The sequence below is a fragment of the Acanthopagrus latus genome, chromosome 10 (genome assembly GCF_904848185.1).
Source record: "Acanthopagrus latus isolate v.2019 chromosome 10, fAcaLat1.1, whole genome shotgun sequence".
Classification (NCBI taxonomy): Eukaryota; Metazoa; Chordata; class Actinopteri; order Spariformes; family Sparidae; genus Acanthopagrus; species Acanthopagrus latus.
Window position 1 is genome coordinate 2305706 of NC_051048.1, and position 23879 is coordinate 2329584.

The 23879-nt window shown below is 39.9% G+C and overlaps 2 protein-coding genes and 1 long non-coding RNA gene across 9 annotated transcripts in view; 2 read left to right on the plus strand and 1 right to left on the minus strand.

Moving 5' to 3' along the window:
* LOC119027736 (butyrophilin subfamily 3 member A2-like) overlaps nt 1-23879 on the minus strand; it is a 316811-nt gene that overhangs the window by 26131 nt on the left and 266801 nt on the right. The window lies entirely within an intron of this gene.
* Nucleotides 1-23879, plus strand: part of LOC119026834 — a 34337-nt gene that overhangs the window by 5798 nt on the left and 4660 nt on the right. Inside the window, exons 1-6 of one of the 7 annotated variants that reach the window (XM_037111423.1) lie at nt 4040-4203; nt 14208-14255; nt 15542-15874; nt 22056-22127; nt 22630-22740; nt 23392-23472. In XM_037111423.1, coding sequence (XP_036967318.1) covers nt 4137-4203; nt 14208-14255; nt 15542-15874; nt 22056-22127; nt 22630-22740; nt 23392-23472 — 712 coding nt within the window. In that variant the 5' untranslated portion in view covers nt 4040-4136. Of the gene's footprint in view, nt 1-4039; nt 4204-14207; nt 14256-15105; nt 15178-15541; nt 15875-20049; nt 20207-21156; nt 21205-21417; nt 21751-22055; nt 22128-22629; nt 22741-23391; nt 23473-23879 lie in introns of those variants that run through there. The other 6 variants (XM_037111422.1, XM_037111420.1, XM_037111425.1 and 3 more) reach the window with 6 other exon arrangements.
* Nucleotides 17540-19218, plus strand: LOC119026922. The gene is made up of 2 exons (XR_005077261.1): nt 17540-17620; nt 18453-19218. It is a non-coding gene; the product is annotated as an uncharacterized LOC119026922 (long non-coding RNA).

Genomic DNA, 23879 nt, shown 5'->3' on the forward strand with positions numbered 1-23879 from the left:
TGAACAGAGTTTCTGAACATCGTTCTAGAAACAAAAGTATTGATTCTAATGTGGAGCTGAAGGCCGCGCTCAGCTTGTGCAGTAAATGAGCAGTCAGGTGTTTCGATCAGCGTGAGAACGATGTGAAACTGGAAGCTGTGGAGATGAAACGGAGGCTGGCCTCTGGTGATTGTGTTTTGGTTGCACCGGCAAAGAAAGCAAAGTCTGAGGTGTGGAAAAGTTCTGACCATGTGTATGATGAGAATAATGAGCCAGTGGTTATATGAAGATGCAAAATATGTGACATTTTGTTAAAGTATGTTAGTCATGAATAAATGTTAAAAAATATACAAATGATTGTTGACAGAAGACAATAGAGCTGTGTGTGCACACATTTGAATAATGTCACGCTGTAAATGTGTTCGGGCTTTTAAAATGCAGCTTATATACATATCAGACCCGATTACAGCTCAATTATAATGTTCCTTAACACATGAATCCATCCATTGTGCCTGTCATATATTCATTCATTCAGGTGTTACAAACTGAATGTAGACTGTTACCAGGTTCTGTTGGAGTTTTGTTCTGTGCTGAAAAAAGTTTAATAATATTTGTATTTTTTTACTGTAGCTATGAATTGAAAAAAGATGTTGAGCATGACTGAATTCAAAAAATTGTTGTCCATGAATTGATTTTATAAAATATTTTTACTGGAGTGTTTTTTTTCATTAAATATATTCAGCTGTACTTTTCTCTGAGTTTTCTTTTAAATGTTATTATTATAATTATTATTATTTGCATCTGTGAGACCGGACAAAATCTTCCTGCATCAAGTCATTTGCTGGATGTCACTATGTCACCACAACCATCTGTCTGATTACAGGAGGAGAGTTTAGCTTCAGCAGCCTCTGCAGGAATATTTATAACCAAACCTGTTTGGAACAACAGAGAAAACTGCCATTTTATCCCCTCCCCCACTGCACCAGAGCTCCGATTACACTCAGGTGAGCTCAGGTAGAGATGGAGACACAGCAGAACACACCCTTAATGTGCCGGATCACGATGTTAAAAGACTGATTAAATTAAATTAAAATTAACCTCTGTTATATGCAATGCATTTATAAGCACCAGAGGATTGTGGTCACTGTAAATGACAATGGGACACTAACACTGCTGACATAAACCTCATTACCTGTGCAAATATGCACCACATGAATCTGCCTGGTCAGGTTGCATGTCTTCAGGCAAATCAGACACAGAGTTGCTGCCATGATGTCACACATGGGAATGGCTTCAGGAAACACACAGTTGTTGAACACATTAATGTGCATGTTGAAACTTTACATTTGTGTTGCATGTTGTTTTTTGGGGGGTTTAATTTTTTGCTTATGTTTTGTTTAAGTTTGTACATAAAAACTATTTTTTTAGGGCTGGTAACTATAATGTTTTTCTCACTACAAACATGGCTGGAAATTTCTTGACGTCTCATTAAAACCCAGTTTTGTTGCCACATATATTGTTGGAAGTGTCCCTCTTCATAATGGACATGATGAAGTGTCTGACAGAGGACAAAACCTGGAGTGGTGTTCTTTGTATCTGCAGCAGAAAATAAATGACATGGAGGAAGAAGATGCTTTGACTGAAATCAAGGTGTTCCTCTCTTCCTGTATTCTTCCAAACAACAATGTGCACCTGAGCAAACTCAAACACAGTTTCCTCTGGAAATAACACTCGGGGTCGATTGGATCAGTGTTTGAATATGCAGCACTGCCCTGCTGGACCACAGTGTGTTACAGTACTATAGGCTGTACAGCAGCATTCAGCTGAGATAACAACACTGCTCTCTACAACACTGAGTGGAGTCTGACTGATAAAAGCTTCTCTTCTGTCACTGAGCTGTAGTTCAAGATCTGAACTGTGGGAGGCAGCAAAGTGTCGAGCCAGTCCAAGAACACCAGATGAGGGAGACAGGGTTGGCAAGTTTGCTTATTCTGGGCAATCTTGGGATTTTTTTTTTTTTTCAAAAATGACGTTGCTGTTTGGGCTTTTTGCCTGTGTCTCTGCTGTCCAATAAACTAATAATGCCCGTCTTGTCATGATGTAGGAGTCATCTACAACCATGTTACTTCAACCCCACATCCTCTAAAATGGACAAAAACATGATAATGCGTCCTCTAGGGTGCCTTCCAGGGAATGAAAAGTGGTGGAGTGACTTCTGTACCTTTATCAGAAACGAATGACACAGAGGAAAAAAAATGACATCCCTGTTGACTCAAACAAGCTAATAAATGCAAACACATGGCGAAATGAAGACTTCAACTGAAACATCTCATTCTCACTGTCATCATCACTTGTGCAACTTGTTCCCTGTGTTTTATTATTGTGGTGCAGTTATAATCACACAATAAAGTGTTAAGATCTTAACCAGGGTTTGTAACTACTTCACTATAAGTGTGTTATGACTTCCTGCAGGTTGGTGCCGTACCATGTACACAGCACAAACATCCTGAGTCCGCATACAGTAAATGTAATAAAGATATTATTCAAATCCCTAGTATCGGGTTATAACGTGTTAAAAGTACCTTGTTACCTCAGAAATGTTCACTGATATCTGGTAGTTTCATTATCTGCAATTTATTATTGGTTTCGTTTTGCCAAAGTCCAGTATTTCTGAAATGGTATATAAAGTATGATCAAGTGGCTTCTCTGTCTCACATACATTAGTTTAAGTCGCTTCTGTTGGGCTTCTCAGATCTGGCAAAACTGGTGATGTCACTTCCACTTCACGGACCTATGAAGCGGAAGTCACCTGGAAGCTCACCTGTGAAAACACAATAAACACCGAAATACCACTAAGTAAACAGTAACACATGTGTTACGTGTGGCCAAGTTAGGGCCCTATGTGTGTGTGTGTGTGTCCTCTGTCTCCACCCTGCTCCGCCTTCCTGAGCTCAGGTGTGGGCAATCACCTGAGCAGGTAAAAGCAGGCAGTATCAGGGCGTGGCTCTCTCTCTCTCGCTCTCTCTCATTACAGGTGTGTTGCAGGAGGAGGGAGGCTGCGCTGGCCTCAGTCTTTTGCTGTTTTCTACTTTGTGGTTGATTTGAGTTTGGGTTCAGTTCCCTGGCCTGTTAGAGTGCCAGGGCTTTGTTGTTTTAATTTGGGTTTGAGTTCCTGGTAGTCCTGTTTTTATATCTTTTGTTTTCTTTCTCTAAGTAGGTTAGCAGTTTTTGATTAGGCAGCTTTAGTTGGGAGGATTCCCCAGATGTGATGGTCATGGCTGGTCTGGGGTCTCTTCTCTCTTTTTTTCAGTTTGACCAGGAACTCTTGCCCCTTTTCTTTTGTTAAATAAAAACATTTAAATTTGACTGTGTTGAGTCGGTGTCCTTTATATGTTACTGGCCTCTTTTTGTTCGAGTCTTTGGTTGTGTTCAGTTTGGGGCCGTAACACATGTACAAAATCTGACTGGAAAGTTGGGATAGTATGAGCACAGGAAGACATCTTTACATTATACGGCCACAAGTCAAAAATAGTGAAATACAGGGCAGGAACCGGAGGGAAGAAATGATCATAACTTGACTCAGAATAGGATACACAGGAATCAAACACACACTCAGTAAAATAGGGAAACATCCAACGGATCTTTGTTCACAATGTACACAACCAGAAACAGTCCAACATGTATTGCTGGAGTGTAGTAAGTACAGAGAGAAATGACAGGAAGTGATCCAAATGCTGTCAAAAGAAAAGCTGGAATTGACTTTAAGGAATTTATTAGGTAGTACATCAAACAAGGTGTTGAGTGTTTTAATGAAATAAGATTAAATAAATTAAATAAGAATTTAATGAATGACACAGGAATACGATATAGGGAATAGTAGTTAATTTATTTATTCTCATCTTTATTTATTTATTCTTATCGTATTTTCTTTCTTTCTTTATTATTTTCTACTTCTGACCATGTCATATATCGCACTCCAGTAGGTGGCGGTAAAGACGCCTAAATGTTGTTTGCCAACTTCCAATAAAATCCCAAAGAAGAAGAAGAAGAAGAAGCGGAAGCTCACCTGTAGGCGGTGTCGTTGTTATTCTTTCTCCCTGTGATCAGTGTATGTGAAAGTAAAGACGGTATAGCAAAATATAATTAGTGAGCCACAGATGATGATGGGGAAGCTGCTGCTCTTCATGTTCGTCATGGTGCTGGGGGGCGTTTGTGGAGACTCAGGTAAGCGGAATCATTAATTTGACTATTATAAGTTTATACTATTTTATAGCAGATGCATACTAACAACAAACGTATGATAGAAGAGCCACTTGTGCCAAATGAAACCACAGCATATTATTGACCTTTATGTAGAATAAATATGCGAGAATGCCGTTATTATATTCATTATTTGTCTTATTTTCAAAGGAAAATAAAGTTTGACGCAGCAGCTTCCGGGTTGCTTCAGCACGCTGGCCATGAGCCAACAGGCAGCGCCGTGTATTGATATTGATTTAACACTATTATTTTAAGGCAAACAAACGGAAAGAAAAAACAAATACAGTAAATAATGTCGGTGGTAACTTCTGGAGGTTCTGTGAGCCGACTAATGAGGAAGTTAACCGCAAGCTAGCTGGAACAAAAAGATTACTTTCGGTTTTGTCAGGGTCTAGTATGTACAGTTTTCACATCGATTTGGCTTCAGCTTAATAACGATGTAAGCGGCTGGGAACGATGGCTTCATTCAGGAACCATTTGAACGCGGTGTGGACTGATGTCGAGCCGCTCGGCGTGAACAAATGCCTCAGACTGATCCACCCAGGAGTTATTTGAGAGTTCAGACATTCACGACAAAGATATGAGCCCGACAACACGCACTTCTGGACGATTTATTGACAGCTGCGTGTTTTCGGACGGGCATCGACACAGACACCTGTACTGTCACTGTGTGCTGTGTAGAGCTCGTCTAACAGCGGTCTGCAGGTCTCACACTCTGTGAGGATATTAGTGTTGAAGCCACGTCAATATCAATATCAGTACACATAACTTGGATCGATGAACAGAATGTTCTTCCTGGTTAGCGGACATGGCCGAGGACCTGAGGGGGAGAAGCTCCTCCTCAGACGCTCAGTCCTGGTCCTGACACTGTGTAGGCGCTTGACAGAAGGCAGCTTCACGAACAGTTCATGGCTGAGGTGGCGACTCCACACTGATGAGTCGAGTAATTGTGTCTGTGTTCATGGTTCCAGAACAGCTTCTGTGTAAAGCTAAGGAGAAGTTACTGGAGGCTAAATGTGCTTTTGTTTTACTACAACACTGGATTCTAAAACACAGTAACCAGCGTCTGGTGTTGTGTGTATTTTGCTGTAGATGATTAAAAGGCTCTATGTATTCATAATATTTTGTTTCTGTTTGTCTTCAACAGTGTTACAGTGCCCAAATATAACCATTGAAGGAAAAGATGGTGACAGAGTGATTCTCCCATGTTCAACAAAGAACAAGACGGATATCAGCCTTGAAGAAGTTGAGTGGTTGTATAAGGATCCAACTACAGGGGAAGATAAAACTGTCCATCTGTATTTTCATGGTGAAGATTACCTTCAGAGACAGAGTGACGACTTCAAAGATCGAACATCTCTGTTCAGGGATCAACTGTCCTCAGGGAATTGTTCTCTAAGTCTGCTACTAACCACATCTCATAGTGGTACATACTACAGCCGTGTTGGAGGGCGTCTCTGCTGCACTGTAACACTCAAAGGTACGTACTAATACTCATACTGTTTTATTATCATGAGGTTTGTAACCAAATGTGCACAAGATGCTTCACAGGTAATAAACAGCTTTCTTACAGCTGTTTGATGCAGTGATGTGACATTAAATCAGATGTCTAGATGACGTGCACACAAATTGTGTTTGATTATTATCATTATTAATTACAATCATCTGCAGTCAGTCACAACTTGGAGAACAAACTGAGCTCATAAAACTGTTATTTTCCCTGAAAGATGTAATAAATGTGCTGCTTGCTGGTCAAACCTAAAAAGAGTTTCTCTTTGTTAACAGTCCTTCCAGCAGGAGAAGACGACTCCTCTCAGAAGCATCAGGATGATCATGTGTCTCCAGATAAACCAAACAGTAAGTTGAACTTGCTTCATAATAGGAAGCCACTGATTTTTATAGCAGAGATGTTAAAGGAAGTGGAAGGTTCTGGTCCTGGAGTTACCAGAGCTTCATTATTAAAATGACCCGACAACAACAACAGGGTCATATTTGGCTCCATTGTGTCAGTGGATCAGTTTGAAGTATTTCAGGAGGAGAAACAGTCAGTGAGCTGGTAGTTGATGAACTGGAGGCAACAGCTGAACTGCAGTTTATGACAACCAGCTCACCTGCAGCTCACCTGCAGCTCACCTGCAGCACACCTGCAGCCTCCTGCAGCTTTGAACATCTGGAATAAATTACGTACATGGTGAACTGAGAAATATGATGTTGGAAATCTGAGGCACTGACACTAACATCTCTCCTACATTCTTTCTGATGACGCAGATAGACAGACTGAAACTCAGGAGGATGATCTTGGTGTTGGCCTTGGTGTTTGCATTCCTGCTGCTTTGCTCCTTCTTGTCATCATCATCTTGGCCTGCCGTAATTGTAAGCGGCGTATGAAGTGTAAGTCAAACGTCTCTAAACTTTATCATTATTGACACATTTCCTGTTAAACAGACACTCAAGTTGAAAAGTTGTTTCACCTGTTGTTGGTTTAAATGTTGCTGCTCCTCTGAGCTCAGTCAGTATCTCTGACAGTTCACATCCACTGTCAGTCACTGTGACTCTTTTAGTGACGTAACATTATAGAAATTGGGTGGGAGGGTCAGTTTGTAGCCTGACTGTCATGCAGGAGGTCAGAGTTGGTGTCCTGTCACAGACCAACTACTGATGTAGGTTTTTAATTCAGATCTTCACTTAGAAATAAAATGAAGTGGACACTTTGTCATCATCACCTTCATAACATGAACCTTTGATGCTTCATGCTGCTCTTGTAAACATGAACATAAAGTCGACTCAGTGAAGCCGTCACATGTTTTTAAGTTATCATGTGAAACATGTTGACTTAGTAATAGTGAAGTGATGGAGGAGCTATAATACTGACTGTAAGGTGGACACAAGATGATAACTGTGGTAGAACATGAGGAAGAACTAACCTGGTGACCAAACTGAGCTCATTAAACTGATATGGTGATAAATGTGCTGCGTGCTGTTTGAATACTTCAAATCAAATCAAAACGTACAAAGTTTCTCTCTCTCTCTTTTTTAAATGTATTTTTAACAGACCGGTCAGGAATGAAGCCCAAAAACGGACAAGTCTATCGTGGTGTTCCAGTCCAGGCTCAGCAGCCACCTCAAGATGAAGGTAACTCAACATCTGAGGTCATGTAGGAGCTTTAATATCACAAGATGATAACTGGGGTAGAAAATGTCATTCTGCTGCACAAAGTTTAATAGAATCCAGCAGATTGTTGTTTTATCACCAGAGCAGAAAATAAAATAGAACAATAAAAGGCACAAAGAAGTTATAGTAGTGATTGTTCAGTACAAAGTATGAAGAACCATCAGACAGACCTGCAGACTGATGACTTACAGTTTATCAAGATGGAGACATGACAGCTCATCAAAGTGAATCCAGACCATCATGATCGCCTCCTGGTGGCTGAATGCAGTACAGCTCATAAACACAACTCCTCCATGTCAGCAGAAGAAGAAAACTTTACAAATTTAATACACTGTCCAAAAAAAAATAAAAAAGAATCATAAAGATATTTAAAAACTAACTTGCACTGAGACACATTGCTCTCTGGATCAAAACTAGAAGATACTTGACCTTTTTAAGACGACTGGTTTGTGATTTCTTAAAAAATACTTTGCTCTGAAATTGTGTAAAACTGCTCTCACTTTGTCTTCTCACAGAGAACAAACCAGTGGACCAAAACCCAAATGAAGAACAGATCCCATTGAAGGTGATTTAGGACCAGGGCCACTGAACTGGAACATCCATCCACCGAGAAATGAAGTAAAACACTCCAGTGAAAAATATACAAAAGCTCAGAAAAGAGAATGTCCAAAGATTTTGTCAACATCAGTTGTTCTCTCTCAGGTTTATCTTGCTATTAGCTTAGTGTGGTTAATCAGGCTGTAAGTGCTGCTGCCTCTCAGTGTTAAACACCAATGATGGTCCTCAGGCCTCAATGTTGCCTCTGCTCGACTCTCCACACAAAAGTAAATTGCATACAGACATTTTGGCTCCAAAGAAAATCACTGAAGAGGCCAGATTGTAGAAATTAAATGTGTGAGGCGTCATCATACCTATCATACTATAATGACGCCTCAGAGACATTTAACTTCACTTCAGGTCACGTGTTAATAGATCCATGTTAACAGACATCATATGCAGCATGTTATCTGTCTCTGCAGCAGAGACTGTGTATATATGTATATATGTGAATTATAAAGGGTATATTGTGTGTGTGTGTGTGTGTGTGTACACTGTTACTTACTATCTTTTTACCTTTCGTGCATGCGGATCCTATGAACTGATTTATAATGCAGCTTTTTTATAATTAGCGTGTTCATTCAGCTCTGATGTTTTTAGGTCAAATCTGAGCTGATGTGATTTAAAAACTCTGGTCTGCTGTAGAGTCCACTGACCAGGTGGAACACAGCGTACAGATTACCATCACACACAAAATCAAGATTTTCGTGGGTTTAAGTATTAATTAGACTCCTCCAATGACACTTTATATAATCTGAGTGGGAGCATTACAGTTTCCCTGTTTGGCCAGTTTGACCAAGAATTAGTGACAAACTGTGTCAGTGTTGTTCAACAGAATCATCAGTGTGAAAATAGAAACTACATGAGTCCATACAGAAGCAGAAACCAACATGCTGATACACACTCAAATACTCCAACATCATGACACATAATCTGAGTTCACACTGATCAACATGTGTCGATCATTGCTCTAGAAAGTATTGATTATAATGTGCCTTAACACATGAATCCATCCTTTCTGCCTGTCATGTATTCATTCATTCAGATATTACAAACTGAACATTAGACTATTACCAGGTTCTGTTGGAGTTTTGTTCTGCACCAAAAATCGTTTAATCAACCTTTTGGTTTTTTACTGTTGCTGTAAAAATGTTGAACATGAACTAATTTCTTAATAATTTTACTGGAGTTTTTTAAATTTAACTAAATATATTGAAGTGTACTTTTCTCTGAGTTTTTCTTTTAAAGATTATTATTATAGTTATTTGCAACTGTGAGACACACAGCTTTTATATACTATATATGTATGTATGTGTGTATATATGTATATGTATTAGGGCTGTCAGACGATTAATTAGATTAATTAATTACAGGATTTGTAATTAATTAATCTAATTAATCACATCCTAATCTCATATCTGCTAAAGGTATCCAAATAAAGAATTTGAATTCTTGGACATTACAAAATTGTACTGCGTGACTAATCAATTGAATACACTAAGAAGAGAAGATTTGAAATCCACATTTTTTTTTTTTTTTTTTTGGTGAAGTGCGTTTCATAAATGAAATTTAAAAGAAAATGGTCACTCACATTCCAGCAAACCAATCAGACCAGGTGCATTATTCAAAAATGCAATACAAGTACACTTAAATAAATAAAATTCAGAAATAAAACAAGGCTGAGTCTCAAATAGGCACTTAAGCAGACTCTCAATTCAAAACGAGCACTAAAGCTCATGACTCAATACAGCAATTCAAAATGAATAAGGCTGTGAACAGTGACTTAGAATTTGCCTTCAAAATAAGAGCTTTACATTGCACCTCATTTAGAACTGGGTTCTTAGTGGGGGGCTTTTAATTTGAAAGTAGCGACCGTCCTTAGCTTGTTGCTCCAACAACAAGCTAACACAACCAAACAGCAGCAGAGACCGAGGAGACGCTGCATCTCCTGGATCTCTGCAGCTGTCCAGTTGTTCATCTTGATGTCTGCAGGTGAAGTGATGGACTGACTGCTGTGATCAGCTGTTTCCTGGTTTTAAAACTCCTCGGTTGTGAGTCGCACAACAGTGCAGGTCACTGACACCTCCATCCACCTCTCTCAGAGGCTGGCACATTTCTGCCTGGTGTTCAGACAGCAGGCGAGGAGGAAATAAGTGTTCCCTCTGAGGAGGAAAATCGAAGGCATCGAACTGAAGGCAGATGAAGTAGTTGTACACAGACACAAACAAGTCAGCACTTCAGTATCTGATGTGTAGCTCATGATTAGCCTGCTAACCAGCTACTTCATGCTAGATTCCTAAAATACAAGATTACAGCACAGTTTTCAGGACAGTTAATTCACTACATAAAATAACTTTTTACAGGATAACCACTGGAACAAATTAGATTTAACGAATGTTCACTAGAGTCGTGTTAGCAGAACAAGGCTAACTGGGCTTTAGCTACAAGCTAGAATCTAAAATGGGTACAGCTGATATCAGAGCAGCTCTTTAAACTGTCAGTAATGATGCACTTGTGTCTTTTATTTGAATTACTGGTGAAAATCTGACTCTAGAATACTTCTGATGAGACAGTTCTGACATGTTTTTATGAAAATGACACTGCAGGTTACGTTGCACAGCCAGGATGGAGGGCATGTAGGGTTTGTGGGTTTGTGTTCAGGAAACCTTTTACATTTTTAACAGATTTGTTTGTTCATGTCTGTGCAAAAATATCTGCAGAATTTCAGTAAATCTCTTCATGTGTTGACCACATGAGCTTTTATTTAAATTATGAATGTATATTGCAATACGATACAATAAGATTTGACGCCTGGGGCTGAGAGACTTTATTTAAAATCTCTCCTTTTTTATGTTCACTACATGAAATAAAGCACTCTCACTTTTAAAAAAAAAAAAATGTTCACCTCATTTTCACAATACTGGTGTTAGACCTGAAACAGATAAAGAGCCCCCGAGCGATATAATTATAACACGGCTTTTATTTGTGATTCAGTCCTGGCTAAAGTAAAAGTTCATACTATAGCTTTAATATGAAAAGTAAGAGCACACAATTTACTATATCTGATGTCTTTGGATTAATATTACTGCTGTATTAATGTGCATGTTGAAACTTTACATTTGTTTGTGTTTCATGTTTTTTGGGGGGTTTAATTTTTTGCTTATGGTTTGGTTAAGTTTGTACAGAAAAACTATTTTTTAGGGTTGGTAAATATGTTTTTGTCACTCCAAACATGGCTGGAAATTTCTTGACGTCTCATTAAAACCCAGTTTTGTTGCCACAATACTGTTGGAAGTGTCCCTCTTCATAATGGACATGATGAAGTGCCTTCCAGAGGACAAAACCTGGAGTGGTGTTCTTTGTATCTGCAGCAGAAAATAAATGACATGGAGGAAGAAGATGGTTTGACTGAAATCAAGGTGTTCCTCTCTTCCTGTATTCTTCCAAACAACACCTGAGCAAACTCAAACACAGTGTCCTCTGGAAATAACACTCGGGGTCGATTGGATCAGTCTTTGAATATGCAGCACTGCCCTGCTGGACCACAGTGTGTTACAGTACTATAGGCTGTACAGCAGCATTCAGCTGAGATAACAGCAGTGCTCTCTTTGCCGTGGTCACTGTTCACAGCCCGACTTCGAGCTTCACGTCACACCTACCTCAGAGGCGGCTATTAGAAAAAAGAGGAATAATTACACCTCCGTTACACCTGCCACCTTTTCTATCTAAAAAGGCCTTTTATTAATCAGCTCTGGCAACACCTGGAAACGTCACACCACTCTGAAGGTAAAAAGCGGTGCAGGCTGACGAGACAACTATTCATGAGCCAGAGATGCGTCGAGAGCAACTGCCCATCATTCTGCTCTTCATCTGGCTGTTGGGCGATTGTGGAGACTCAGGTGAGCAGAATCAATATGGAAAACAAAGAAATTACCGTCATTATCTTCATTATTCGCCTTATTTTCACAGGCAGCTTCCGGGACACAGTAAATAATGTTGGTGGCAGCTGGGAGGGTCTGTGAGGTCGCAAGCCAGCAGGAACAACCAGTTTGTGTTACTTTTAACATAAAATCATGTGATAATCGTGCGGCTCTTCTAGACTTTCCAAGTGTTTATCGGACCCAATGACTCAAATCACGACAGTCAACCGAGTCATTTGTCTCCTTTCACAGTGTTTTCTTACGGGAGGACCAGTGATGGAAATAACGGCGTTAGAATAAAGGGCGTTACTTTTTTTTTCAGTAATGGGTAAACTAACTAATTACTGTTTCCATCGTTACAACGCCGTTACCGTTACTGATAATTCAATGTGTCTCCGTACAAACTGAAGTTTCTCAGTTAAAGCTGTTGTAGTCCGACTCGCTCTCAGCCACAGAAGCTGCAGCCTTGGTGAGGAGGGAAGATTACTGGCTGAGTTATGATGAAGGCAGACAACACAGGCACTTTGCAGCCTTGCACACACAAACTAGCAGAGGTGAGCTGCAGCAAGGTGAGTCCAGAGGGAAAGTTGGTGTTTTCAAAGCGGAAGTACAGAGCCACTTTAGTATCCACGTCCATTGTAAGCAACTCTTATCTAATGAAGCGTCTCTCAGCGGCACACGCTTCTACAATACTAGTGGCCACAAACAAGGTTGTTGACTGTTGATGATGATGATAACAGCAGGCCAGGTGGTTAACGTGAGCTCTGCTAACAAAAAAGGACATGCAGCCGTCCAAGCAGCTACAGCTGGATTTTTCTGCTTCAGCTTCACAAAAACTTGTGACACTGTTGAGCTGAATGCAATGACAGGCAGGTATGTTGTTTAGAACGTGCTCCTGTTATCAGCAGGTGACTCAGACTCCTTCAGAGCTCTCACTGGTGAAATACCGGGGAGAGCAGGTGCCGGTCCGCCATGCAGAAAGACATTTTCTAAATACATGGATGCACTGGGGAGGACGATGCTGATGCTTATGGGAAACGTCTTTGTGACGATGACATGCTTCGGCCCCCAGGAGACAGTGAGGGCTACCTGGCACATAAAACTGCAAAAGCGAGCACAATTTTGAAAGTGTCCAACTCACTCCATTGTTTACACATCATGTGTAATATTTTAATGTAAAGCGTCATTACTATTTTTCATTTTGTAAGCTACGTAAGAGATAAATTATAGAACGGCAGTCACTATCGGGAAAATGAGTCCCGACAGGACGAATCATTTTCCCGATAATGACCGCTGTTGTATACATTATCCCGCCTATTACACGGCTACTTGTCAACACGGAAAAAAAACTTGACACAGTGTGTCTTTTTACAATGTATTTGTTACCGTTCACAGTGTTTTTCAGCAGAGAAATATAGTTCGCCAAACTGACGCCGTTTCGCTTCTCCCTCTCCGCTGCTTTCCCCTCATTTTCTTCTCTTGACCGGTGACGACAACTCAGCCTTTTGCCAAGAATCACCATATTTTTAAAAAAATATTCAAGTTAATGTGAAACTCATCCATGCTAGTGGCCTAGGAGTACATTTTTTCCGATATGAAGTAGACTACAGAGCTACTGACGTCGCCTAGCAACCGAAGACGCTGCCGTGATAAGTGACCGGATCACTGGCGGAGCAAAGATTGTAGAGCGCGGAGTGATACGAAATACGTGAATCTGAGGCAAAAAGGCCACTTTCCTTGACAACGGTCAAATATGCTTAGCAACGGTCTGTTATACGAAAATAACTGACCACCTGAAGTTGGGAAGGTTCATTCAAGTGAATGGAGCGTTTTACAGCACTGAGAAGAGACGTGTAATGAATGTACAGTTTTAAATGTCCTTCAGGTTACTGGTTTAACTTCACTGATGAGTTAATAAGTTCTGTTTCTGTGTTCATGGTTCCAGAACAGCTTGTGTGTAAAGCTAAGGAGAAGTTACTGGAGGCTGAATGTGCTTTTGTTTTACTACAACACTGGATTCTAAAACACAGTAACCAGCGTCTGGTGTTGTGTGTGTTTTTCTAAAGGGCCAATGCAATCTAAATATGTTTGTGACACCCATTCGTTACACAAAACTGTTGAAAAAACATTGTGTATGTTAACTATCAATCACATTATCTGCAGTCAGTCACAACTTGGAGAACAAACTGAGCTCAAAACTTTTCTTTTCCCTGAAACAGATGTAATAAATGTGCTGTTTGCTATTTAATACCTAAAAAAGTTTGTCTTTTTACTAACAGTCCATCCAGAGGAAAACAACCATCTCTATGATCCACTTAAGCCAAACAGTAAGTTGAACTTTCTTTATAATAGTTCTCAGATCATCATAGTGAGGTGAAGACTGTGCTGCTGTTACCAGCTGCTGATTTTTATAATACATTATAACTAAAACACTGGATTCTAAAACAGCGCCCAGCTTCTTGTGTTGTGATTATTTTGTTGTCGCTGATTGAACGGCTTGATACAATCCTAATATTTTGTGTCTGTTTGTCTTCAACAGTGTTGCAGTGCTCAAATACAACCATTGAAGGAAAAGCTGGTGACACAGTGATTCTCTCATGTTCAACAAAGGACAAGATGGATATCAGCCATGAAGAAGTTGAGTGGACATTTAAGGATCCAACTACAGGGGAAGATAAAACTGTCCATGCGTATTTTCAGGGTAAAGATTTCCCTCACAAACAGAGTGACGACTTCAAAGATCGAACATCTCTGTTCAAGGATCAACTGTCCTCAGGGAATTGTTCTCTAAATCTGCTAGTCAACACATCTCATAGTGGTACATACCACAGCTGTGTTGGAGGGCATCTCCCCTGCACTGTAACACTCAAAGGTACGTACTAATACTCATACTGTTTTATTATCATGAGGTTTGTAACCAAATGTGCACAAGATGCTTCACAGGTAATAAACAGCTTTCTTACACTTGTTTGATGCAGTGATGTGACATTAAATCAGATATCTAGATGATGTGCACACAAATTGTGTTTGATTATCATTTCATTGTTAATTACAATCATCTGCAGTCAGTCACAACTTGGAACAAACTGAGCTCATAAAACTGTTATTTTCCCTGAAAGATGTAATAAATGTGCTGCTTGCTGCTTAAAACTTAAAAGAGTTTCTCTTTTTTAACAGTCCTTCCAGCAGGAGGAGACGACTCCTCTCAGAAGCGTCAGGAAGTTACTGTGTCTCCAGATAAACCAAACAGTAAGTTGAACTTGCTTCATAATAGTTCTCAGATCATCATAGTGAGGTGAAGACTGTGCTGCTGTTACCAGCCACTGAATTTTATAGTACATTATAACTAAAACAGGACTGGCGACCTGTCCAGGGTGTCCCCTGCCTTCGCCCTAAGTCAGCTGGGATAGGCTCCAGCCCCCCCGCGACCCTGCAGAGGATTAAGCGGCGTACATAGAATATGTACAGATGATGGATGGATGGATGGATGGATTATAACTAAAACACTGGATTCTAAAACAGCGCCCAGCTTCTTGTGTTGTGATTATTTTGTTGTTGCTAATCGAACGGTTTGATACAATCAAAATATTTTGTTTTTGTTTGTCTTCAACAGTGTTGCAGTGCTCAAATACAACCATTGAAGGAAAAGCTGGTGACACAGTGATTCTCCCATGTTCAACAAAGAACAAGATGGATATCAGCCAGTCAAAAGTTGAGTGGACATTTAAGGATCCAACTACAGGGGAAGATAAAGATGTCCATGTGTATTTTCAGGGTAAAGATTTCCTTGAGGAACAGAGTGCTGACTTCAAAAATCGAACATCTCTGTTCAAGGATCAACTGTCCTCAGGGAATTGTTCTCTAAGTCTGCTAGTAACCACATCTCATAGTGGTACATACCACAGCTGTGTTGGAGGGCATCTCTGCTGTACTGTAACACTCAAAGGTACGTACTAATACTCATACTGTTTTATTATCATGAGGTTTGTAACCAAATGTGCACAAGATGCTTCACAGGTAATAAACAGCTTTCTTACAGTTGTTTGATGCAGTGATGTGACATTAAATCAGATATCTAGATGATGTGCACACAAATTGTGTTTGATTATCATTTCATTGTTAATTACAATCATCTGCAGTCAGTCACAAGTTGGAACAAACTGAGCTCATAAAACTGTTATTTTCCCTGAAAGATGTAATAAATGTGCTGCTTGCTGCTTAAAACTTAAGAGTTTCTCTTTGTTAACAGTCCTTCCAGCAGGAGAAGACGACTCCTCTCAGATCCATCAGGAAGTTACTGTGTCTCCAGATAAAGCAAACGGTAAGTTGAACTTGCTTCATAATAGGAAGCCACTGATTTTTACAGTAGAGATGTTAAAGGAAGTGGAAGGTTCTGGTCCTGGAGTTACCAGAGCTTCATTATTAAAATGACCCGACAACAACAACAGGCTCATATTTGGCTCCATTGTGTCAGTGGATCAGTTTGAAGTATTTCAGGAGGAGAAACAGTCAGTGAGCTGGTAGTTGATGAACTGGAGGCAACAGCTGAACTGCAGTTTATGACAACCAGCTCACCTGCAGCTCACCTGCAGCTCACCTGCAGCTCACCTGCAGCTCACCTGCAGCACACCTGCAGCTCACCTGCAGCTCACCTGCAACACACCTGCAGCTCACCTGCAGCCTCCTGCAGCACACCTGCAGCTCACCTGCAGCTCACCTGCAGCTCACCTGCAGCCTCCTGCAGCTGTGAACATCTGGAATAAATTATGTACATGGTGAACTGAGAAATATGATGTTTGAAATCTGAGGCTCTGACACTAACATCTCTCCTACATTCTTTCTGATGACACAGACGGACTGACTACAACTCAGAAGGTTGGCCTTGGTGTTGGCATTACTGCTGCTTTGCTCCTTCTTGTCATCATCTTGGCCTGCTGTTATCACAGGCTCCGTCAGCAACGTAAGTCAAACGTCTCTAAACTTTATCATTATTGACACATTTCCTGTTAAACAGACACTCGAGTTGAAAAGTTGTTTCACCTGTTGTTGGTTTAAATGTTGCTGCTCCTCTGAGCTCAGTCAGTATCTCTGACAGTTCACATCCACTGTCAGTCACTGTGACTCTTTTAGTGACGTAACATTATAGAAATTGGGTGGGAGGGTCAGTTTGTAGCCTGACTGTCATGCAGGAGGTCAGAGTTGGTGTCCTGTCACAGACCAACTACTGATGTAGGTTTTTAATTCAAATCTTCACTTTTAAATAAAATGAAGTGGACACTTTGTCATCATCACCTTCATAACATGAACCTTTGATGCTTCATGCTGCTCTTGTAAACATGAACATAAAGTCGACTCAGTGAAGCCGTCACATGTTTTTAAGTTATCATGTGAAATATGTTGACTTAGTAATAGTGAAGTGATGGAGGAGCTATAATACTGACTGTAAGGTGGACACAAGATGATAACTGGGGTAGAACATGAGGAAGAACTAACCTGGTGACCAAACTGAGCTCATTAAACTGATATGGTGATAAATGTGCTGCGTGCTGTTTGAATACTTACAAAGTTTCTCTCTCTCTCTTTTTTTTTTTTTTTTACGTATTTTTAACAGCCCGCTCAGGAATGAAGCCCAAAAACCGACAAACCGATTATGGTGATCTGATCTAGGCTCAGCAACCACCTCAAGATGAAGGTAACTCAACATCTGAGGTCATGTAGGAGCTTTAATATCACAAGATGATAACTGGGGTAGAACATGTCATTCTGCTGCACAAAGTTTAATAGAATCCAACAGATTGTTGTTTTCTTACCAGTGCAGAAAATGACACTTTCTGAGTTAAAACAATAAAAGGCAGAAAGAAGTTATAGTAGTGATTGTTGAGTACAAAGTATGAAGAACCATCAGACAGACCTGCAGACTGATGACTTACAGTTTATCAAGATGGAGACATGACAGCTCATCAAAGTGAATCCAGACCATCATGATCGCCTCCTGGTGGCTGAATGCAGTACAGCTCATAAACACAACTCCTCCATGTCAGCAGAAGAACTAACAAGTCAAAGCACATGACAAATACATTTTTACACAAGATCTTTTCTGATAATTAACATCGTTCTTGACTTGCTGGTGATATTTTGGCTTCATATTTGCTCAGTGGAGGAAGTTCTGTTTATTTTAATGACAGTCAGTTGTTCTTCTTGCATTTTAACTATTTGTTCTCATATTAAATGTCTCATAAATAAGATATTTTCAAGAGACAGAGGAATGTTTTGGGGTAAATTATGTATTTAGTGGAAGGAACAAAACTTCACAAATTTAATACACTGTCCAAAAAAAAAAGAAAGACGCATAAAAATATTCAAAACCAACTTGCACTGAGACACATTGCTCTCTGGATCAAAACTATAAGATATTTGACCTTTTGAAGACGACTGTTTTGTGATTTCTTAAAAAATACTTTGCTCTGAAATTGTGGGGATTCATTACCTGCATGTAAAACTGCTCTCACTTTGTCTTCTCACAGAGAAAAAAAACAGTGGACCAAAACCCAGATGAAGAACAGTTCCCAATGAAGGTGTTTGTGGACCAGGGCCACTGAACTGGAACATCGTTCTAGAAACAAAACTATTGATTCTAATGTGGAGCTGAAGGCCGCGCTCAGCTTGTGCAGTAAATGAGCAGTCAGGTGTTTCGATCAGCGTGAGAACGATGTGAAGCTGTGGAGATGAAACGGAGGCTGGCCTCTGGTGACTGTGTTTTGGTTGCACTGACAAAGAAAACAAAGTCTGAAGTGTGGAAAAGTTCTGACCATGTGTATGATGAGAATAATGAGCCAGTGGTTATATGAAGATGCAAAATATGTGACATTCTGTTAAAGTATGTTAGTCGTGAATAAATAATGTTAAAAAATGTACAAATGATTAATTGTTGACAGAAGACAATAGAGCTGTGTGTGTTCAAACTGTACATATCAGGCTCGAGCCATGTCAGGTTAACTTTCAAGACCCGATTACAGCTCAATTATAATGTTCCTTAACATTTGAATCCATCCATTGTGCCTGTCATGTATTCATTCATTCAGGTGTTACAAACTGAATGTAGACTGTTACCAGGTTCTGTTGGAGTTTTGTTCTGTGCTGAAAAAAGTTTAATAATATTTGTATTTTTTTACTGTAGCTATGAATTTAAGAAAGATGTTGAGCATGACTGAATTCAAAAAATTGTTGTCCATGAATTGATTTTATAAAATGTTTTTACTGGAGTGTTTTTTATTATTAAATATATTCAGCTGTACTTTTCTCTGAGTTTTCTTTTAAATATTATTATTATTATTATTATTATTATTATTTGTTAACTGTGAGACCAGACAAAATCACACTGACTTCCTGCATCAAGTCATTTGCTGGACGTCACTATGTCACCACAACCATCTGTCAGATTAAAGGAGGAGAGTTTAGCTTCAGCAGCCTCTGCAGGAATATTTATAACCAAACCTGTTTGGAACAACAGAGCAAACTGCCATTTTATCTCCTCCCCCACTGCAGCAGAGCTCCGATTACACTCAGGTGAGCTCAGGTAAAGAGGGAGGAGCATGCAAAGAGAAACAAAACAGAGAGATGGAGACACAGCAGAACACACCCTTAATGTACCGGATCACGATGTTAAAAGACTGATTAAATTAAATTAAAATTAACCTCTGTTATATGTTATGCATTTATAAGCACCAGAGGATTGTGGTCACTGTAAATGACAGTGGGACACTAGCACTGCTGACATAAACCTCATTACCTGTGCAAATATGCACCACATGAATCTGCCTGGTCAGGTTGCATGTCTTCAGGCAAATCAGACACAGAGAAAAACTTTGTGCTTTTGCAACAGTTGCTGCCATGATGTTACACATAGGAATGATACCTCAGAAATGTTCACTGATATCTGGTCTGATGATTATCTGCAATGTATTATTGATTTGGTTTTGCTGAAGTCCAGTATTTCTGAACTGTTATATAAAATATGATCAAGTGGATTCTTTCTTTCTCACATTAGTTTCAGTCGCTTTGTTGAGCTCCACAGACTTTATTACTTAAGGTCGGAAGACGTCACTTCCGCATCACTCGAGAGCTGCGTCATATTGCCAGTGACTCTGACGGTTGAGGGAAAAAAGGAACAGCTAGACGATACAGTAATATATTATTACTGAGCCACAGATGATAATGGATAAGATGCTGCTCGTCATTATTATCTCCATGGTGCTGCTGGGCGCTTCTGGAGACTCAGGTGAGCGGAATCAAACTATTATAGCCGGATATTACTTTGTATCTGATGCATGTACAGCTAATGTTATAGGCTGCCTCAGTCACCGTGCTGGCTGTTACCCAGCTAACTCCGTGTCTTGAGTTGAGTTTCCAGCATTACTTTAAGGCGAACAAACGAAGAAAGAGGAAATGGACGCAGTAAATACAGGTGGTGGTCACCTGGAGGGTCCGTGAGCCGACCAACAGGAAGTTAGCCGCAAGCTAGCTGGAACAAAAAGATTCGGTTTACTTTCGGTTTTGCGTTTCGCAAACGGGAGTGAAGATAAAATGTCTTATAGATCTTCTAGACTTTCTAGTTGTTATCGGAATCAATGACTCGAATTATCAACCGAGTGACGCTCAAACATAATTAATCTGTTTTACAGACGCTTCTTTCACAATGTTCATGAGAAACGCCTTTGGAGCAAAGTAATGACACAGAATCATTATTTGTTTTTCATTTTGTAAGCTACACTTTTATACAGTTTTAAATGCCTCTCAGGACGAGATAAACATGACCCTCAGGTTACTGGTTTAACTTCACTGATGAGTTAATAAGTTCTGTTTCTGTGTTCATGGTTCCAGAACAGCTTGTGTGTAAAGCTAAGGAGAAGTTACTGGAGGCTAAATGTGCTTTTGTTTTACTACAACACTGGATTCTAAAACACAGTAACCAGCGTCTGGTGTTGTGTGTGTTTTTCCAAATGGTCAATGTAATCAGAATATATGTTTTTATGTCTTTGTGTCACCCGCTTGTTGCACAAAACTGTTTAAAAAACATTGTGTATGTTAACTATCAATCATCTTATCTGCAGTCAGTCACAACTTTGAGAACAAACTGAGCTCATAAAACTTTTCTTTTCCCTGAAACAGATGTAATAAATGTGCTGTTTGCTATTTAATACCTGAAAAAGTTTCTCTTTTTATTAACAGTCCATCCAGAGGAAAGCAACCATCTCTATGATCCACTTAACCCAAACAGTAAGTTGAACTTTCTTTATAATAGTTCTCAGATCATCATAGTGAGGTGAAGACTGTGCTGCTGTTACCAGCTGCTGATTTTTATAATACATTATAACTAAAACACTGGATTCTAACACACAGCGACCAGCATCTGTGTTATGATTATATTGTTGTAGATGATCCAAAGGCTCCATGTATTCATAATATTTTGTGTCTGTTTGTCTTCAACAGTGTTGCAGTGCTCAAATACAACCATTGAAGGAAAAGTTGGTGACAGAGTGATTCTCCCATGTTCAACAAAGGACAAGATGGATATCAGCTATGAAGAAGTTCAGTGGACATTTAAGGATCCAACTACAGGGGAAGATAAAAGTGTCCATGCGTATTTTCATGGTGAAGATTACCTTCAGGAACAGAGAGACGACTTCAAAGATCGAACATCTCTGTTCAAGGATCAACTGTCCTCAGGGAGTTGTTCTCTAAGTCTGCTAGTAACCACAGCTCATAGTGGTACATACAACTGCTCTGTTGCAGGGAATCTCCCCTGTACTGTAACACTCAAAGGTACGTACTAATACTCCTACTGTTTTATTATCATGAGGTTTGTAACCAAATGTGCACAAGATGCTTCACAGGTAATAAACAGCTTTCTTACAGTTGTTTGATTCAGTGATGTGACATTAAATCAGATATCTAGATGATGTGCACACAAATTGTGTTTGATTATCATTTCATTGTTAATTACAATCATCTGCAGTCAGTCACAACTTGGAACAAACTGAGCTCATAAAACTGTTATTTTCCCTGAAACAGATGTAATAAATGTGCTGCTTGCTGGTTAAAACTTAAGAGTTTCTCTTTGTTAACAGTCCTTCCAGCAGGAGGAGACGACTCCTCTCAGAAGCATCAGGAAGTTACTGTGTCTCCAGATAAACCAAACAGTAAGTTGAACTTGCTTCATAATAGGAAGCCACTGATTTTTATAGTAGAGATGTTAAAGGAAGTGGAAGGTTCTGGTCCTGGAGTTACCAGAGCTTCATTATTAAAATGACCCGACAACAACAACAGGCTCATATTTGGCTCCATTGTGTCAGTGGATCAGTTTGAAGTATTTCAGGAGGAGAAACAGTCAGTGAGCTGGTAGTTGATGAACTGGAGGCAACAGCTGAACTGCAGTTTATGACAACCAGCTCACCTGCAGCTCACCTGCAGCTCACCTGCAGCACACCTGCAGCTCACCTGCAGCTCACCTGCAGCTCACCTGCAGCACACCTGCAGCTCACCTGCAACACACCTGCAGCTCACCTGCAACACACCTGCAGCTCACCTGCAGCTCACCTGCAGCTGTGAACAACTGGAATAAATTATGTACATGATGAACTGAGAAATATGATGTTGGAAATCTGAGGCTCTGACACTAACATCTCTCCTATATTCTGTCAGATGAACAGACTACAACTCCCTGGGTTGTTCTTGGTGTTGGCATTACTGCTGCTTTGCTCCTTCTTGTCATCATCATCGTGGCCTACCGTTATCGTGAGCAGCTTATGAACTGTAAGTCAAACGTCTCTTAATTTTATCATTATTGACACATTTCCTGTTAAACAGACACTCGAGTTGAAAAGTAGTTTCACCTGTTGTTGGTTTAAATGTTGCTGCTCCTCTGAGCTCAGTCAGTATCTCTGACAGTTCACATCCACTGTGACTCTTTTAGTGACGTAACATTATAGAAATTGGGTGGGAGGGTCAGTTTGTAGCCTGACTGTCATGCAGGAGGTCAGAGTTGGTGTCCTGTCACAGACCAACTACTGATGTAGGTTTTTAATTCAGATCTTCACTTATAAATAAAAAGAAGTGGACACTTTGTCATCATCACCTTCATAACATGAACCTTTGATGCTTCATGCTGCTCTTGTAAACATGAACATAAAGTCGACTCAGTGAAGCCGTCACATGTTTTTAAATTATCATGTGAAATATGTTGACTTAGTAATAGTGAAGTGATGGAGGAGCTATAATACTGACTGTCAGGTGGACACAAGATGATAACTGGGGTAGAACATGAGGAAGAACTAACCTGGTGACCAAACTGAGCTCATTAAACTGATATGGTGATAAATGTGCTGTGTGCTGTTTGAATACTTCAAATCAAATCAAAACGTACAAAGTTTCTCTCTCTCTCTTTTTTAAATGTATTTTTAACAGACCGGTCAGGAATGAAGCCCAAAAACGGACAAGTCTATCATGGTGTTCCAGTCCAGGCTCAGCAGCCACCTCAAGATGAAGGTAACTCAACATCTGAGGTCATGTAGGAGCTTTAATATCACAAGATGATAACTGGGGTAGAAAATGTCATTCTGCTGCTCAAAGTTTAATAGAATCCAGCAGATTGTTGTTGGATCACCAGAGCAGAAAATAAAATAGAACAATAAAAGGCACAAAGAAGTTATAGTAGTGATTGTTGAGTACAAAGTATGAAGAACCATCAGACAGACCTGCAGACTGATGACTTACAGTTTATCAAGATGGAGACATGACAGCTCATCAAAGTGAATCCAGACCATCATGATCGCCTCCTGGTGGCTGAATGCAGTACAGCTCATAAACACAACTCCTCCATGTCAGCAGAAGAACTAACAAGTCAAAGCACATGACAAATACATTTTTACACAAGATGTTTTCTGATAATTAAC